Genomic DNA, 16,042 nt, shown 5'->3' with positions numbered 1-16,042 from the left:
TTTATAGAGAGTTGGTTACTAGCATTATTGTATCTGAAATTGAAATTTGATTAGAAAGGAAGAAAGGGAGAAAGAGAATGGTTTGAAGGAGTTGGAGTCAGAAGTCAGAAGAGGTGGTTGAATGGTGGAAGAGAAAGAGGATAAGAATGGTTATGTGTCCTTAGAGTCAGTGGTTGTAGGCCTGAAGAGTGAAGTCCCCATAGGTCTTAGCCAAGGGCACTAGTTACTCTTTTTGAGGACCCAATGCAACAACAGTCCCACTCACCTCACCTTCACCCACCCCACCTTCTTCTCAAATCAGAATCATGCTACCTTTTTTCCTTCTTTTCTCTTTTAGCTAAAGCTGATTTCCACAATCCAAAGATGTGGCACTTCCTTTTCCTTTTCATTTTAATTTCCAGGAATCACACTCGTGCATGCTTTAATCCTAATCTATATTATGTCACTCACTTAATGGGATAGTAACTAAAAAAATTACTTAAAGCCTTTAACACACAAAAAGAGAAAGCACTCAAAGCAGGAATAAAAGCAATGGGGAAAATTCTAAAATATTGTATGTAATGTAAATTTGAGAACTGAGATGATAACATTACACATGCTTCCAATTAAATTACACATCCTAATTATAAAGCTTTTCCCCCAATAAGATATGCAAGATTTTAATCATTTTATCACTCATGTATATAGTTCTTCACTCCTTGGTTCAGTTTTTCTGGCTACGACTCATATTACTATCAAACTTCTATTTATTTATTTTTTTTATTTTTTTTCTAAAGTTAGAAGTGAAATTAGAACGAGCAATATTTAAATAAGTATAAAGAAATTATAACATTTTTTATTTTTTTGTGACTTGAAAAAAAATAGACAACAACTAAGAAAGAAAAATAAACTAGAAACTACTTAAAAAATAAAATTCTGCTGAATTTTACTTTTAAACTTCTTTTAAGGCGGAAGCTCATTGCATTCTTTATCATGATATCTACTACTGTATTTGTATTTCTCAATATTAACCGAAGATCAGCACGCAATTTCTAAGACATGATATTTCGGATTGTTAACACCAAAGGATTAATAAATTCAAAATAATCTTATAAATTATTGACAATAATAGAGAAACTATGACATTTGAATTATAGTTCGTTGGCTTTTTTTTTCTAACGGTAAAGAAATCTGTTCCTATATGTTGATAAAGTAAATTCTAGTGTGTCTATAACTTAGTGTTTAATTTTTGCCTAACTTATTTTTTAGAATAACTTTTAAATATTTAATAATTATTTACTTTTATATTTTTAAAATTAAATATTAATTTTTAACTTTTTTAATAAATTAGATAAATATTTTTACTCTTTTTAATAAGTTAGATAAACACTTTTAGGCAGCGTAACAAATTAGCAATCACCATATTGATAAATTCTTGAATCTTGACATCTCTTCTGCTATATAGACAAGGGATGACGTGTTTATATATGGCTTTGTTTTCCTTTTTTTTAAATAAAACTGACAAATACTGCACGTTACGCGCACCGATCCAAATAACTGAACGTCGTATTTCAGTATTTTGGTGTCATTCTACTATAAAATTGAAGGGTGTAAAGAAAATTACGATCATCTGTATGTAAAATTACTTGTGCAAATCTCATAACACATAAGATTTTAGTAGAGTTATACAAACTAGAAAGTAAAGGGTAAAAACAAAAAACGAACTGTGTAATAATCATTTGTGCTGCTATATTATTATTTCTATGCTCAGCTCAGAGTCAGAGGCATATGAATGAATAATTATAAAATACTCACTTTGTCCAAAACTTATTCCTTAATCAACAGTATAATATTTCATGTTTGGGTGTTACTTTGCTTTTTTGGTTTCTTAACTTTTGAGGGAGCATGAAGAACACAAAGAAAAGTGTAATTACCATAAACATGAGAAAATATGTTTGGTAGAAAGACTAATGATAGAGAAAAGGCAAATAATAATAATAATAATAATAGAGCATAGAATTAGAAAACACATAAGAAATAAGAAAGCAGTAAAGAGGTAAAGACATTAAGACATTGGATCCCTGTCATGGAGACACAAATCCACTTGAACTTCATTTACAAAACACAGGTGGAAAAACGGGGGAGCACTTGAAACCGGAATAGGAATAGATACTCTTTTCACAACCATGTCCATGTCCATGTGCAAACCCCACTCATCCCTTGCCAAAGTACATTGATTCAGTCTTACTCTCACCCACATGCCAAGGGGTAGGTCCCACTTTTGAAAGCTAAGCTTAACCATCTGCATAAAATAAAAAATTCCAAGCTTTTCAGCAATCAATCCCCAGCCACAATAATAAAAGATTCAATTCAACACACTACATATTTAATTTTATCATTGTCTCTAATAAAAATGGATTAACAAAGTGAATGTGATTCCATTTAACTAACTTAATTACCTCTAGTGTTCCTTGAAGTGAAGGTTGTGAAGTCATGAGAGGATGTGGGGATGGAAATGGAAAGCTGAGTAGTGGAAGATTTATCATCCAAATCAAGCCAGGATGAGCCTCCTCTACTCTTGTGAGGCCATTCATCGAAGAAACGATGAACGGTGGTCTTCTGATGATGTGGCTCTTCTTCTTTCCCAAGAGCCATGTAGCAACCACCACCCTGCTGATGATGATCTTGTTCTGCTTCTCTTTGCTTTGAGTTGTTGTTGTTATGATCAGCGTTGAAGCTATGGTGGTGAAGCTGCAAGTAAGAGTACTCGTTGTTGTTTTCATTGGACAAGCCAGAGCAGCTCCTCTGCTTCGAAGAAGTTGAGGAGCTTATGGTGAGTGGTGTCAGCTGCCATGAATCATCCATGGACGAAGCAGAGAAGCTTCTCATTGTTCCCGAAGGTTCAGTGAAGAAAGCATGCTCATCCACCTCCTCTTTCAGCCCATAAATATACCTCTCTCTATACCAAATTAAAAAGAGAATCACTCACCAAAACACAGAAATGGAGCGTGAAAAGTGAAGCATTAGCAAGCAGTACCTGCAGTCGGTGTTGGTCTGGGTGTCAAGAAACAAAGGAGCAGCGTTGTTGTCCTGAAAAGAGAAGCCAATGGAGTTGGAGGACCTTGAAGAGGGTTGGTGGTGGTAGAGGAAGGAGTGTTGGTGTTGGTGTTGATGATAAAGGTCATGATGAGAGGACAGTGATGCAGATGAGAGAGGAGAGAGAGAGTTATTGTTGTTGGTGATTGATAAGATTGTTGTTGTGGTTGAAGAAGATGGAGCATGATGAGAAGAAGCAGCAGCATCATCGGTGTTCGTTGGTGCTGCTGCTGGTGATTGTTTCAAAGGTTGTTGTTGTTCCACAGGCTTTCTTGAACGGTTCTTGCCTCTGTGCATGTGCCTCTCACAGTACTTTGAATCTGGATATGCTTCCTTTGAGCATCTCCATTTTTTTCCATCGGTTCTTCTGCATCTTCCTGGTTCAGGGTCTATCTTTCTTCCCAGACCCATCTGCAGATAGTTCCATCCAACTGCATGCATAGCATACTTGTATGTTATGACTTGAACAAGTTCATGTACATATACATAGATAAGGAAGACAAACAACAAGTACTCACGGTGTTGTGGAGGGTGGTGGTGAGGGAAGAGCCTAGAGTGGTCAAGGTGGTAGCCTCTTTTGATGGAGAAGAGGAGATCAGGGGGGATGGAGATGCCGGAAGCCATGTATTTGTAGATGAGTGCTTGGTGTTCAAGCTCTTGCCACTGTGATGGTGTGAATGGGAACCTGCTGCTCCTGCTGCTTCCACCATTCATCATCAGATCATTTTTTCTGTAAAGAAGAAGAAGAAGAGATGATGATTTTGATGGTAGAAAACAAATGAAGAATGAAACAGAAAAGGCTCCTGAGGCCTCACTTACTCTGCAGTAAGTAGTGGAATACAGATTCAAATAGCAGCAGAGATAGATAGATAGATAGATAGATATTTTAATATCAGAGTTATAATAGAGTGTGTGAGGGGTTATTGCCTTATTCTATTGCTCTCTCATTACTTATTATATTTATTATTATTAGGAACCTTGGGAGGGAGGGAGGGAGAGAGAGTAGGTATATTTATTTCAGGGACCATTGGGCTACAGAATCTTCTGTACATACATAAAACTAATGGTTCTCTTTACTGACCTAGCCACCTGCATGCCTTCACAATCCTCTCTTTTTTCTTTAACACAAAATGTCTTATTTCTTAAAACACATATTATATATCAAATAAACAATTAAGTGAATCAGAGTTTGAGGGTAACATGTTGATATATTATAATTAAGTGAGCTGATTCAATCTTAATATTTATAATGTAATATGTGCAAAGCAACATTGAAGTTGTTAGAAAGAGAGAGAGTTATGTTTTCTCTCTCTTACTATGTGCTTGCTGCTCCTATTATGACTGCACCTCTCTGATGCTGGTGCTGGTGCTGCTGCAGCTACTGGTGCTTCTGCAACTAAGCTGGCTCTCTGGCAGCTCTTGTCTCTGACATCTTTACGGAAATCCATAAACTAGAAGAGAGAGAAAGAAAAAGAGGGTCTAAAGACAAAAGAGGAAATAGTTATTATTAGTATTAGTATTATTGTATTAATACATTAAAGAGTGTTGGTGTCTGAAACCAATCCCTGGTCTGAGAAGGTTGTACGGTTTTATATGAGCTTTTACTGCTACTAACTCTCATTTACTTTTTCTGTTCCTTTACCTCAGACCCCTGACCAGAACCAGAAACCAGAACCAGAACAGAACCCCCCACCCCTCCCCACTTACAATTTGACCCTTTTTCATTTGGAAAATAAATGTGCCAACATCACTCACTCAGTGGTGCAGCCCAGGGGCTTCTTTGGCTCTATCATAATTCACAAAACCTCGGTCATTTTTTCTTTTTCTTTCTTTCTTTCTTTCTCTTTAACTTGTTACTGCACTAACTGATGTATGCATATGCTGCTAACAGTTAGCTTCATTTGGTCCACTTCTGTTCATATATTTTTGTTTGATGGTAAAAATATTAATTGGATTTATCTCATCTTAGATAGTAAAACTGGTTTATTTACCATTTTGTGTTGTCCTTTTGCTAGCTCTATTGGAAGAAAACAAGTTTGGTGTTCTGTTAAAAGTAAGGCTAGTTAGGTAATACTAGTACTAATGCAAATCTTGTACTTACTTACACTCTTACAGTGATTAGTGTTCAGACATTTATAACCCTTTTTTCAGTGACTTCACTGACTTGGTGTTATAACTTTGATCCTTCCGTTTACCCTGGGGGTTTCAACATCATTCTTATAGAAACACCAACACATGCTCCTAAATACACACTAATATACTCTTTTTTTCTTCTATGCATTATGGCAGAAAAAGGAGGACAATTTATTTGCACTACTTCACAACCAATGTGATGTAAATTATCCTTTCAATAGGATCAATTTTGGAAACAACTTGCCAACTATTTGCATAATCTAGTCTAACAAAACTTGATGGATACTACTTAGCAATTGGAGAAAAACTACAATCTGAATATATATTGCAAGCAAAATCATGTTCCAAGTAAGAATAAGAATGTCTGCTTAGGTCTTTAAGATATAAAAAAGCTAGTCAACCAAATGGGGGACATAAAAGTAAATACAATTGGATGAATTGTATTAAAATCTTGAGATCTTTAAAGGTATTGCTGTATTTTAAGTGTATGGCAGGTGAGTATAGTACAAGTTGCATTTTTCATAAATGTTTTGTATCCCCACCACTAGACCTAGCTGAACAAACACACCCTTTCTACCTTTGTACAACACCTTGCTTCATCAAACAACCAAAGAAAACAAAATTGTATGTCTTATATATCTTACTTAGGCTTCTATTACTACTCAATTATATACCTTATCTTACAGGTTTTATTCAAATTTATCTTATTACTCTTTTTAAATTGTATTTAGTTTAGTTCAATTTAGAGAGATTATATAATGCATATTTTCCTTTCTTTTTAAGGATATAAACAAATCAGTTCATTTTTGCACCTATGTTTCAGAAAAAATGCTTTTTTTATATGACAAACCTCATTGGAATGTTTTTGAGCAGTAAGGGTGAATCTAAAAAAGAGATCAAGTCTATCTTAATGGGTTGGAAGATTAATTACACTAATAAATTTCAGGATGATAAATTTTAAAAAATATCTGAACATTTTTATTTTTATTTTTATTAACTTGATGTGATGACCTCATCACTACTAACATTCTCTGCTGAAAGGCAAGTCCCAACCGAATCTGCTATGGCAATAGTACACAAGAGCATTCATTGTTCACCAAAGTTGTAGTACTGATTAATATTGAAATTTGAATTTGATGATAAAAACAAGAAATTTGATTCATAATAGCATTTATTAGATATATAGTATATAAGCTGCTCTTCAACTATTCAGCAACAGAAGCCGAAAATTGATTAGTTTGTTGAATGTTTGACTCTATCTAATACTAAATGGTTAATAATATTTTAGCTAACTTTTAAAGAAGATAATATACATGAAAATGTTAATTAAGAATAATCAATCCTAAGAGTGAAGTTGATCAACTAAAACCAACAGAACTTATGAACAAGCATGTTGAGTTCACTTAGGATATAACACAATTTTTCCCTCTTGGTGTTTAACCAAACAACACCCCATGTTTTATGATTTTATTTACTTCATATGTTTTAATTTTAAGACAATTATATAATTACTTTTTAAGCATATATAGGTAATAAAGATAAGCTAGGTGAGTTTTGAATTTTTCCGTTTTAATGTTGTGTTCAAGCCTCATATAAAAAGGGTGAAAAAATAAAGTGCATGGTACATGTGTGCCCCCTAGCATTACCATTATTTGTTCCACTTTATGAAAACACAGAAGCTGTGGCCTCTAATATAAGCATTGTATGCACCTTTATATTTGGCACTCTATCAGAGTCAATATAAATTCAAAGTACAAATTAATCAAAGCTACAGAAACAGGGACACATTTAAGAAGTTAAATAAATAAAGGAAATGGACACACCAAATGTTTTCCATTAATGTAGTAGCCAGGAGGCCAAATCCCGCTATCTTTGCTTTATCATTCTGATTTTTAATCAGCCTGAGAACTGCTATTTCCTTCAAGTTGGACCACACTTTTCAATATTATCTCAAGTGAATAGTTCTATATACTTATACTTGTGACATTGTGTTTATACATTCACATTTCTCTAAGTCATTTTCAAAATAAGAATCCCTTGAACACGGGGGCATATGCTTGTATAAGTGCTGCCACAGTGCTATATGTTCCAAATAAATGCTGCCCAAAAACAAAAGCCAAAAATAGTTGACATTTGGCATAATACTTGTATTATGTTATGCCACTTCAAGCAAGTTTTTTCTAGTAAAAATTTCTGAGAATATTTTCCTCTGTATCCAACCCTCACGTGATGTGCATAAAAAGCCTTCCTGAACCATCAATACTACTTTCCTTAATCAGCATCTTTTCAGATAGTAAAATATTATTAATCCAAAATAAACCCATTACTTTTCAAAGGAATACGGTCAAAGTTTCCATGTAATTCTTCAACAATAGAACATGATAACAGTTGGTAACTTCATGATACAAGCATAATAACAGTAAAGAGAGATTGAGATATTTACATTTGACATAAGATTCGAATCATATCTTCGATCCTACTGTAGGAAAATAACATTCATATGGAATAAAAACCTATAGAACTTTTAAGCTTGAACATATTATTTGACTGTTCATTTACATGTGCCGCATAAAGCCTTGTGAGTAAGGAATCTGAATTATATTTTAACTCAATGTAGGAAAATTGTACAACACTGAACTTGCGTTCAAGCTAGAATAAACACAATTATTCCCATGAAGCTTTGCATTGCGTCCCTATTCTTTTTGGAAGAAAGAGAGTATAAGATCTGTATGTACGGAAAATAGCTGCGTATCCACGAAAAGCTGTAAACAACCGAAGCAACAAATGGGGGAAAATGATCAGCATTAATAATCTGAAAACAATACAATCTAATGTTTGTGTACAAGATTAAGATGAGTTATGCATTTTAAAACAACATAATCAAGACTAGATATGCAATTTGGTAACATGGCATAAGGCCTGAAGTAAGATAAAAAAGTAAACCTTCATAAAAGGCCGATCGCGGTACGGGAAAGACTCTATGAAACTCTCCTTCAAAAGCAAGGATACCTGAAGGTACAAACCACCATCTCAGATCTTCATAATATTTTACCAAAATATGATGTTTGCACAGAAGGCCAACAATTATAAAGGATGGAATACTTCAATTCATGTCTTTTCAGTAAGAACTTTGAAAAATAATATGTAATTCAATTATTGTTTCCATTTTTTGCTTCCAGAATACGTCTATTCACTTATTAAAGGATGAATTCACAGAATTACAGACCTTATCATCATTGGATTGTACATTGGTAATTGTGTGAGAACGGATGTTATCGCAAAGTGAATCCAAGTAAGATCTTAACACAGAAAGGAACTCCTTTGCAGCTTCCACCTGTAAGGAAAACAAGTGAGAATAACAGAACAAACATATGGAGCAACTGTTGTTAACAGTTTTACATGGAAAAAGTGGTGATGAACCAGAAATACTAAATTTTCTGACTGCACAATATAACAAACTATTAGGTAACTAGAGAAATGTTTCTTGCAAAATGGCTCTTAAACCACTTGGTATATGCATGACTGACAACGTAGCAATAATAAAGATATTAAACCGAAAAATGGAGAATGGAAACATTGACATCATTAAGAAAGGCACACCTGAACTTCTGTGCATTCATACACTGGCCTTCTCCTACCCGTGTAACTTTCTCCTACAAGCATTGCATGAGAAGGACGTAAAGATGAGATTAGCTCTTTCTGTCTAGGCAGTTGTGGGATTGTTGGTGACTTCACCTGTTGCAACATAATAGTAGTTTGGTCCATCTATCATCAAATGACTAAATGAAAAGAGAAATAATCCTAGGAGCTAAGCCGCATTCGGCAATTCCTTCGATAAAGCCTTATTTTTAAGTTATAAAACACAGAAAAGGAAATTCATCCTATGCTTGATCGAGTTATTTTTTTATTAGCAGCAAGAGAGCTGCAAAAGAATGACATACCTGATTTCTATTGGCATCAACAAGAATCACATTGGTTAACTTTGACTGAATTTCACTGGTCTTGTTCTTGATACCAACCTTGAAAAATCATTTTGTAGATAGTCAGAAATCAGACAGGGTATTCTAAGAAGGGTTAAGATAAAAAAAAACGTTTAACATGAAACCAAATCCAAAACTACAAACTGTGGTTGCAAGTCCAACTTTATCTTTCAATATATGAAAAATTTACCAGATATAAAGAGATATATATTCATCGTCAATATATAATGCAGCAAAGTACTAAGGTTGCAATTGAACAAACAAAAAGGCAAAAGTAACCTCATTGCCTGACTTCAATTAGATATTATTCCTTAAGAAATAAAGCAGTAGGAAACATTACTCACCACGTAAGGGACAGGGGCATCCAAAAACTCAAGCATGTCATTTGGTAAAACCTAGAAAGTCATGTTCTTAGTCAATCACATATGGTGAAAAAAGAAAAAAGAATAAATAAAAATTCATAAAACTAATTCGATTTAGTGTTACAAGTAAAGGAATCAAACCGGCATTAGTAGGCTTTGCCATTGGTAAGGCCGGATTAGCGGAATAACTGACAATACTGAAGCAGATAGAACTCCCTGGCAAGAAAGACATTGTAAATTCATATAGAAACAAATCAAGGCAGCAAATTTATTTCTAATGTAGACTAGGATAAAATATCAGCAATTTTTGCGGTAAACTTCACTGAACCATCTTCCCAAACATAACACTGGTGAGAAAAATAGTTGTCCATTTCATTAAACAAAGATGATAACCATTACTTTGCTAGATATGCATAAAATAAACTGAACTTTCATCTAAAATAAGCAGAAAAATTACTGACTCGCGTCACGTGCATAATTACTCGAAATATTATTACTGTTCCCGATATATCAAGGAGCTATCAGCAAGTGAACAGTTATGTTTCCAAAGGACAAAACAAACCAGTGGCCCAAATAACTCATTAACTCGCTCCTAACTTGTAAAAGACATACCAAATTAGAACAGACAACAACTATCTGCTTCTCTAGCAGAACTCCTGCAAAGAACGTTAAAACCTGCAGAATACAGAATGGACAGAGTCAATTAAACATTCTATCAGTTACAAAACTCTTGTACAACCAAAAAACTGGTACACCTGGATGGCAGAATTTCAACATAGTGAAAAAAGTTCCATGCTAAACTAATGCATAAGATGCAGAATTTTCCCCTCAATTTTGATTAAAGTAAAAGCCACTAAACTAATGATTAATTTCAGACCTTCACCGTAAATGTGGAAAATCTTTCAATAAAGCAATATCTCAACAAACAATAATTCGCATATAAACAAGATGTATCCAAGTCGAACATTTCAACTTTAAAAATGCATAAAGTATGTACTTGAGCTGCAACTGAAGCATAAGTCCACTCCTACCATAAAAAATAAATGGTAAGACCATAACAAATCCACCCAAAATAGTTTTAACCAAACCTTCTATAGAAGGGTAAACAAGAGTCCATGTACTTAGAAGATCAAGCATGAAATTAACAGCACATGGTGAGAACATTTTTAAGTCCATAAAAGCAGACCAAAGGATTAAACATACATGTTCAAGTCTCAAGGTTCCACATATGCATGCTACAGCCCATAGGGATAATGCAGTTGCCTCTTCTGCCAAAAGAGCATTATGTGCCTGTGAGGAACAAACAACCATGAAGTACTGTCTTTACCATGAGCAAAGGATTACCAGACAGAATTCCGCCCAGAAGAGTCAAATCTAAATCTTAAATCAAAAGTTGAAAGGAAAAAAGTTCATTCAATCAAGTCTTACAACAACGTACATCAACTAATTTCAGATCAGGACTGCATGATTTTAGTCCATCAGTTGGGCCAACAAGACAGAGAGCTTCCTCAGCTAGTCTATGATATTCCAAGGGATGCAGGTGTTCCAAAGGATGAAATCTAACTGCCAAGCCCCTTGCAGGGCAAGGTAATCGATAATACTCGCTTATAATCTGTAGTGGTCCATGATTATTTTCCTGGTAATTGGAAAAATATCATCAGGTATAAACTATTACCACAACAGATCAGATAACAGTACCAGATGCATAGAAAAACTACAAACCTTGGCCCATTCAAGAATATCATTTAAGTCACTTGAATCCTCTTGGCCAGAGGATGACGCTTCCTCTGTCTCGTTATCATCAGCATCACTCCTGAAATTTCTATCTTCACAAGGTGAGCCCTGAAAACTGCAAAGGGGAGATTATACATTTGAGATGCATTACTTTGAAGAAAGTAATAACAATTTGATTGAGGACAATACAAAGCCCTCACAAGTCTAATATATATATAAGCAAGAAGAAACAAGCTATTCAATGTAGACAAAGCAATCCAATTGATAGGAAAATAAAATGAAAAATAATATACAAAGCGAGGATTGCACTCATTCTGCATGTCAATGAAGGAGATTCCCAGAAACAACAGTAATAAGGTTCAGAGCCATGTACCTGCAGGAAGATTCTGAGCTTTCATACTGGCAATAGCGCAGAAGTGGCAATAGAGCATTGGGTAAATGCTTATCTTCTGAGTGTTTGTTGGTTGCAAAAGCATCTGTATACTGATCACAGTCTTCTGAATATGTAGGGCCCGATTCTTCTTTGGCCATTGCCCTTCCAGTTTCAGGATCAGTTGGTTCAACAATCTCATAACTGATTCTCTCGTATATCTGCAGTTCCCTGTTAACCATTTGATGCTCTGGATGAGCATCACCCACAATATTTTCAGGCGAAGAACTTCTTAAGCTTGACTCAGAAATCATTGGATTTCCATCAAGTTTGCCTTCCATTGGCCCATCACTCACTAACATGTGCTCAAAATTACCATCTGAGTTTTCATCCTCAGAGTTACCATCAAAAGATTCAAAACTTAAATCTCCAATACTTTTCGTCAACCGATCCAGCCTCTCTTGTGTGAAGATGCTTCAGAGATATTAATAGAACAAAGTGAGCAAAAATGGTAAAATCATATGTAGAAGGCTTACCGATAGACCCATTAAATAAACCTACCTTTGTAAAACACCAAAGTGCAATTCAAAAAATGGAAGCCTTGAAAGAATGCAGTAACATCTCTGTGTGGTTAATATATGACGTCTCGAAGAAGAAAAAGGTGGTTGTTTATCAGAAATCAGAGAAAGCAATCCAGAAGGCTTATGAACTAGTTCTTCAACTAAGACACAACACCCATAAAGCGTTGAATGGTCTGCACCCTACAAAGTTGAAGGAAGGAAAAAGAAGAATTTCAAACATCATGAACATGGCAACAAGTACAATGCATAAATAAATAAATAAGGAAAGGCATTCTTTTCCCCGTCTTAACTATATGTAGAATAAATTCCTACATATAATTTAGCACATGGTTTGAAAAGGCTGCCTTTGTTAAAATAGGATAGCTTCACACACCTGTAACCTGAACACAAATGACAGATCCCTTTGTTTGATATGTTCCTGCAATATACAAGCAGAATACTTGTTATCAATGTGAACATCCAACTGAAACTAAAAATGATGCTAAAACTAATATTAATGTCAGTATTGCATAGCACAAATACCTGCCCAAAAAGAATTTCATTCAACTCACTCATGGATGGGGTTCTCTCAATAGCACGGACCTATAACCGAAACCAAAAACATCGAAACATAACTAAATGATCATATGAACATTAAGAAAGTGTAAGTCGAACAAGTAGAAGACTTTATTACTATTCACTGTACAAATACATGTATAAACAACTATTGTTGCCAAGAGTTCAAATACAAGTAAGAATATCATTAGTTGTTGATATAAAGATAAAAGTTCATTAAGCATACACCTAACCTCCAATCCTCCAGGGAAGCAGAAAGAGAGAAGATCCTTGCATTTAAGAGGCAGCTTTTTTTCAGGAGGATATACAAATAAAACCTGGAAAAAGTTGAATATGAGTGTTAAAGGTACTGAGATGGTTAAAAAAGACAATCATCAATAAAAATTCTGGTGATCATAAAAGTAAAAACTGAAATGATAATACATGAACACTAGAACAAGTAGCACTGGCAATGAGAATTAAAAAAGTACAATAATTCAATCTCTGCTACCAAAATCCACAACCTGAGGTTCAATATTGGGCTCTATATTGGGTTCTATACGGGATTGATTCTGATAACCAAGTGCACTTCTCAATTTTCCCGGGCTTTCAATTTTTCTATCAACATATTGCCTTCGCAGTGCTTGAACATCACAATTTGGATGAAGTCCCACAACCACCATGCTTTCAAACAGCTGTGAAGGCTCCTTCCAAGATCTGTGGTCCTGCGAGCTCAAAAGAGGCAAGATTTAATGGCACAGCAAAGAGTTGTGAGCAAAGATGCAACGGTTTAAAGTGAAACAAACTGAAACAAGCATTCAAACCAAGTTCCAAAGATAATACGATAATAAGAAGCATGAGCTTTGTTTAATTGTTATACTCAAAAGCCTAGAAGGAAAATGTAATTCTGGTACACTGAAGTCAAAACCCAATTCTGTAACATACAGTGTGTTGCAATTGGAAGTTTGCAGCCCATTGACGCTTCAAACTAGTCAGGATTTCTGGATTGTAATACGCATTTTTAGAATCAGGAGAGCGTGAAAATCCCTTTATCATCTTTGTAACTTGATTATGCAGCCTCTGAAATTGGCTGCCACCAGTATCATCTTTCAAAGTTGGAGAACTAACAGCAGCAGCAACAGCCCTAGCCACTTCACCCCAACTAGGACTAGCTGACTCTTCCTCCTTTGCTATGCCAGTCATTGTTCTTTCCTAATCATGATAAGCAATGACAGAAAATCAGATAAACAATTTGTCAGAAGTCAGAGTATTCATTATGAAACAATGTTATGCTTGAACTTCACATTTATTTGGTAGTCACATGAACATACTCTTAGAAAACTTTACTTGAACTGACTAAACTTGCCATTAGCAAGATGTTTTGCTCATTAGTATTAGCAGCAATTGCACCAACTGAATTAAAAAAGAAAAAAAAGGTTTTTTTCATACATAATTAAAAAATAATAATCAAAGTAAAAAAACCCTGGACTTTGCATATACTTTGGCCACATCCAATGATTCAATTTCCCTTTTTCCCCATGTCGCTCATTAAAAGATGTTAGGTAAACCTAAAAAACTTCCCCCCACAATAAAGAATCCTAATTATTTAAAAGATTTGTTTTCATCCCAAAGAGCATGTAGTATCCGATCACAGTGATAGTAAAAAATCGGATGTTTCACGTTCTGCTCTGAAAAACACAGATTAAGTATACGCGATGCGCATCGAATTAAACCAAAACACAGAGAAAAAAAAAATAAAGTTCTATAGAAGCTTCTTCTTATTATTATTATTATATATAAGGTACAGTAACCCAGAAAAAAAGCACACAAAAAATCTAATTGAGCATATATGCAGCTGAAACTGGAAACAGTAAAAGTTAGATAGATGAAATAAATGAATTATTAACGAAAGAAGAAGAAGAAGAGTAAGCTGACCTGGAAGCTGGAAAATTAAAAAGGAAGAGGAAGAAGGAAAATTATAGAGAGATGTTGAGGCGGCCTTTAGCGAAGATGTTGAGGTCTTGGCTTTAACGGATGAACAAAAGTAAGATTAAAGCTTAATTAATTATTAATCAGCTTCTTCAAGTAGTGTGAAATAATAAATAATTAAATAAATAAATAGTGGTATTAGATTTAGGAATAACCGAGGGAGAAGAACCTAAAAAAGAAAAAAAAAAGGGGGGGAAATAATAATATTAATTTGAGTGTGAGCAGCGGCAGTGGAGAAGCCTTGTGGTTGTCGAAATAATAATAAAACGACAAAGTGGGAGGAAGAGAAGAGATGAGATGAGATGCAGCAGAAAGAAAGAGAAGGAGGAGGCTTTGTTTTGTTGTTTTGTTTTGTTTTGGGAGGTAGTGTTACATACAGTTTCTGGTGCTGCTCGCAGTCGCAGCTGACTAGGGAGTAGTGACTAGTGACTACTACTTGGTTCCCCTTCCTTTATCTCTCTACTCAATAACATTCTTCTTTAATTTCTTTCTTTTCCTCTACTACTCTCTAATTGGGATTCTTTTTTAAATAAATTTTATAATTTTATAGAGTTCTACTACCTCTCTTGTTATATCACATTAGATGTATTATTAGGTGTATTGTTCTTTTTTTTTTTACGGCTAACTAGAAAGGCTAAAAATTAATTTAATTTTTATTTAAAAATGTATTATTGGTCAATAAAATATTATGTATACAAAATAAAATTTAAATTATTAATATTTAATTAAACAGATGAATAAACTGATATTAATAGTAATTTGTTCCTCGTATTATTTTTTTTTAATTTTCAATTTCGCTTCTTTTTTCAACTTTTAAAACCAAAAATCTAACAAAATAAGGATTCATCATGAATAATTATAACAATAGATTTATATATCTATTTTGATTTTTTCACAACTTGTTTCATATTAATTTTAGAATCCATAAATTCATCACAAAGTTTTTGAAAAAACTACCTATTCTATATTACTCTAATTTATCTTTACAAAATAATATTTTAAAATATATATATTATAATTATTTTAGTTAAAGAAAATCTAAAATTTAATATAATTATGCAACATTGTAAATTACACTGAAATTGAACTCCTAAAAGCATATAATAATATTGTTAATTATTATAGTTAAATACAGTGACCATTTAATTATAATTAAATAATTAGAAACAAAAAAATATTACTTTTTAAGTCTCGTTAAAGAGACAATGGACTATTTGTACAATGAGCTATTGAGTTACAAAATAAACATTCACATACTATCTAAAATAACCATCCGAGTACTAG

The 16,042-nt window shown here is 34.0% G+C and overlaps 2 protein-coding genes across 2 annotated transcripts; both read right to left on the bottom strand.

Annotated features, from left to right (window-relative positions):
* Positions 1 to 1,950: 1,950 nt before the first annotated feature.
* Positions 1,951 to 3,948, bottom strand: LOC107457768 (growth-regulating factor 1). Its single transcript, XM_052257921.1, has 4 exons — positions 3,594 to 3,948; positions 3,017 to 3,506; positions 2,439 to 2,938; positions 1,951 to 2,281 (listed from the first exon to the last, which is right to left on the bottom strand). Exons 1-4 carry the CDS (start codon positions 3,790 to 3,792, stop codon positions 2,274 to 2,276), a joined length of 1,197 nt encoding a protein of 398 aa, XP_052113881.1. The 5' UTR covers positions 3,793 to 3,948; the 3' UTR covers positions 1,951 to 2,273.
* A 3,543-nt stretch (positions 3,949 to 7,491) lies between these two features.
* LOC107457746 (uncharacterized) lies at positions 7,492 to 15,178 on the bottom strand. Its single transcript, XM_016075915.3, has 19 exons — positions 14,705 to 15,178; positions 13,715 to 13,981; positions 13,294 to 13,494; positions 13,024 to 13,107; positions 12,758 to 12,817; positions 12,609 to 12,653; positions 12,216 to 12,415; positions 11,658 to 12,128; positions 11,273 to 11,399; positions 10,989 to 11,186; positions 10,754 to 10,840; positions 10,163 to 10,225; positions 9,692 to 9,766; positions 9,533 to 9,583; positions 9,150 to 9,227; positions 8,809 to 8,943; positions 8,435 to 8,542; positions 8,152 to 8,217; positions 7,492 to 7,970 (listed from the first exon to the last, which is right to left on the bottom strand). The coding sequence occupies exons 2-19, from the start codon at positions 13,970 to 13,972 to the stop codon at positions 7,902 to 7,904; spliced, it is 2,376 nt and encodes a 791-aa protein (XP_015931401.1). The 5' UTR covers positions 13,973 to 13,981; positions 14,705 to 15,178; the 3' UTR covers positions 7,492 to 7,901.
* Positions 15,179 to 16,042: the final 864 nt, after the last annotated feature.

The sequence above is a fragment of the Arachis duranensis genome, chromosome 1, assembly GCF_000817695.3.
Source record: "Arachis duranensis cultivar V14167 chromosome 1, aradu.V14167.gnm2.J7QH, whole genome shotgun sequence".
In the NCBI taxonomy this organism is placed as follows: Eukaryota; Viridiplantae; Streptophyta; class Magnoliopsida; order Fabales; family Fabaceae; genus Arachis; species Arachis duranensis.
The sequence above is the reverse complement of the archived record's forward strand: the minus strand, read 5'-3'. Positions and strand labels throughout refer to the sequence as shown.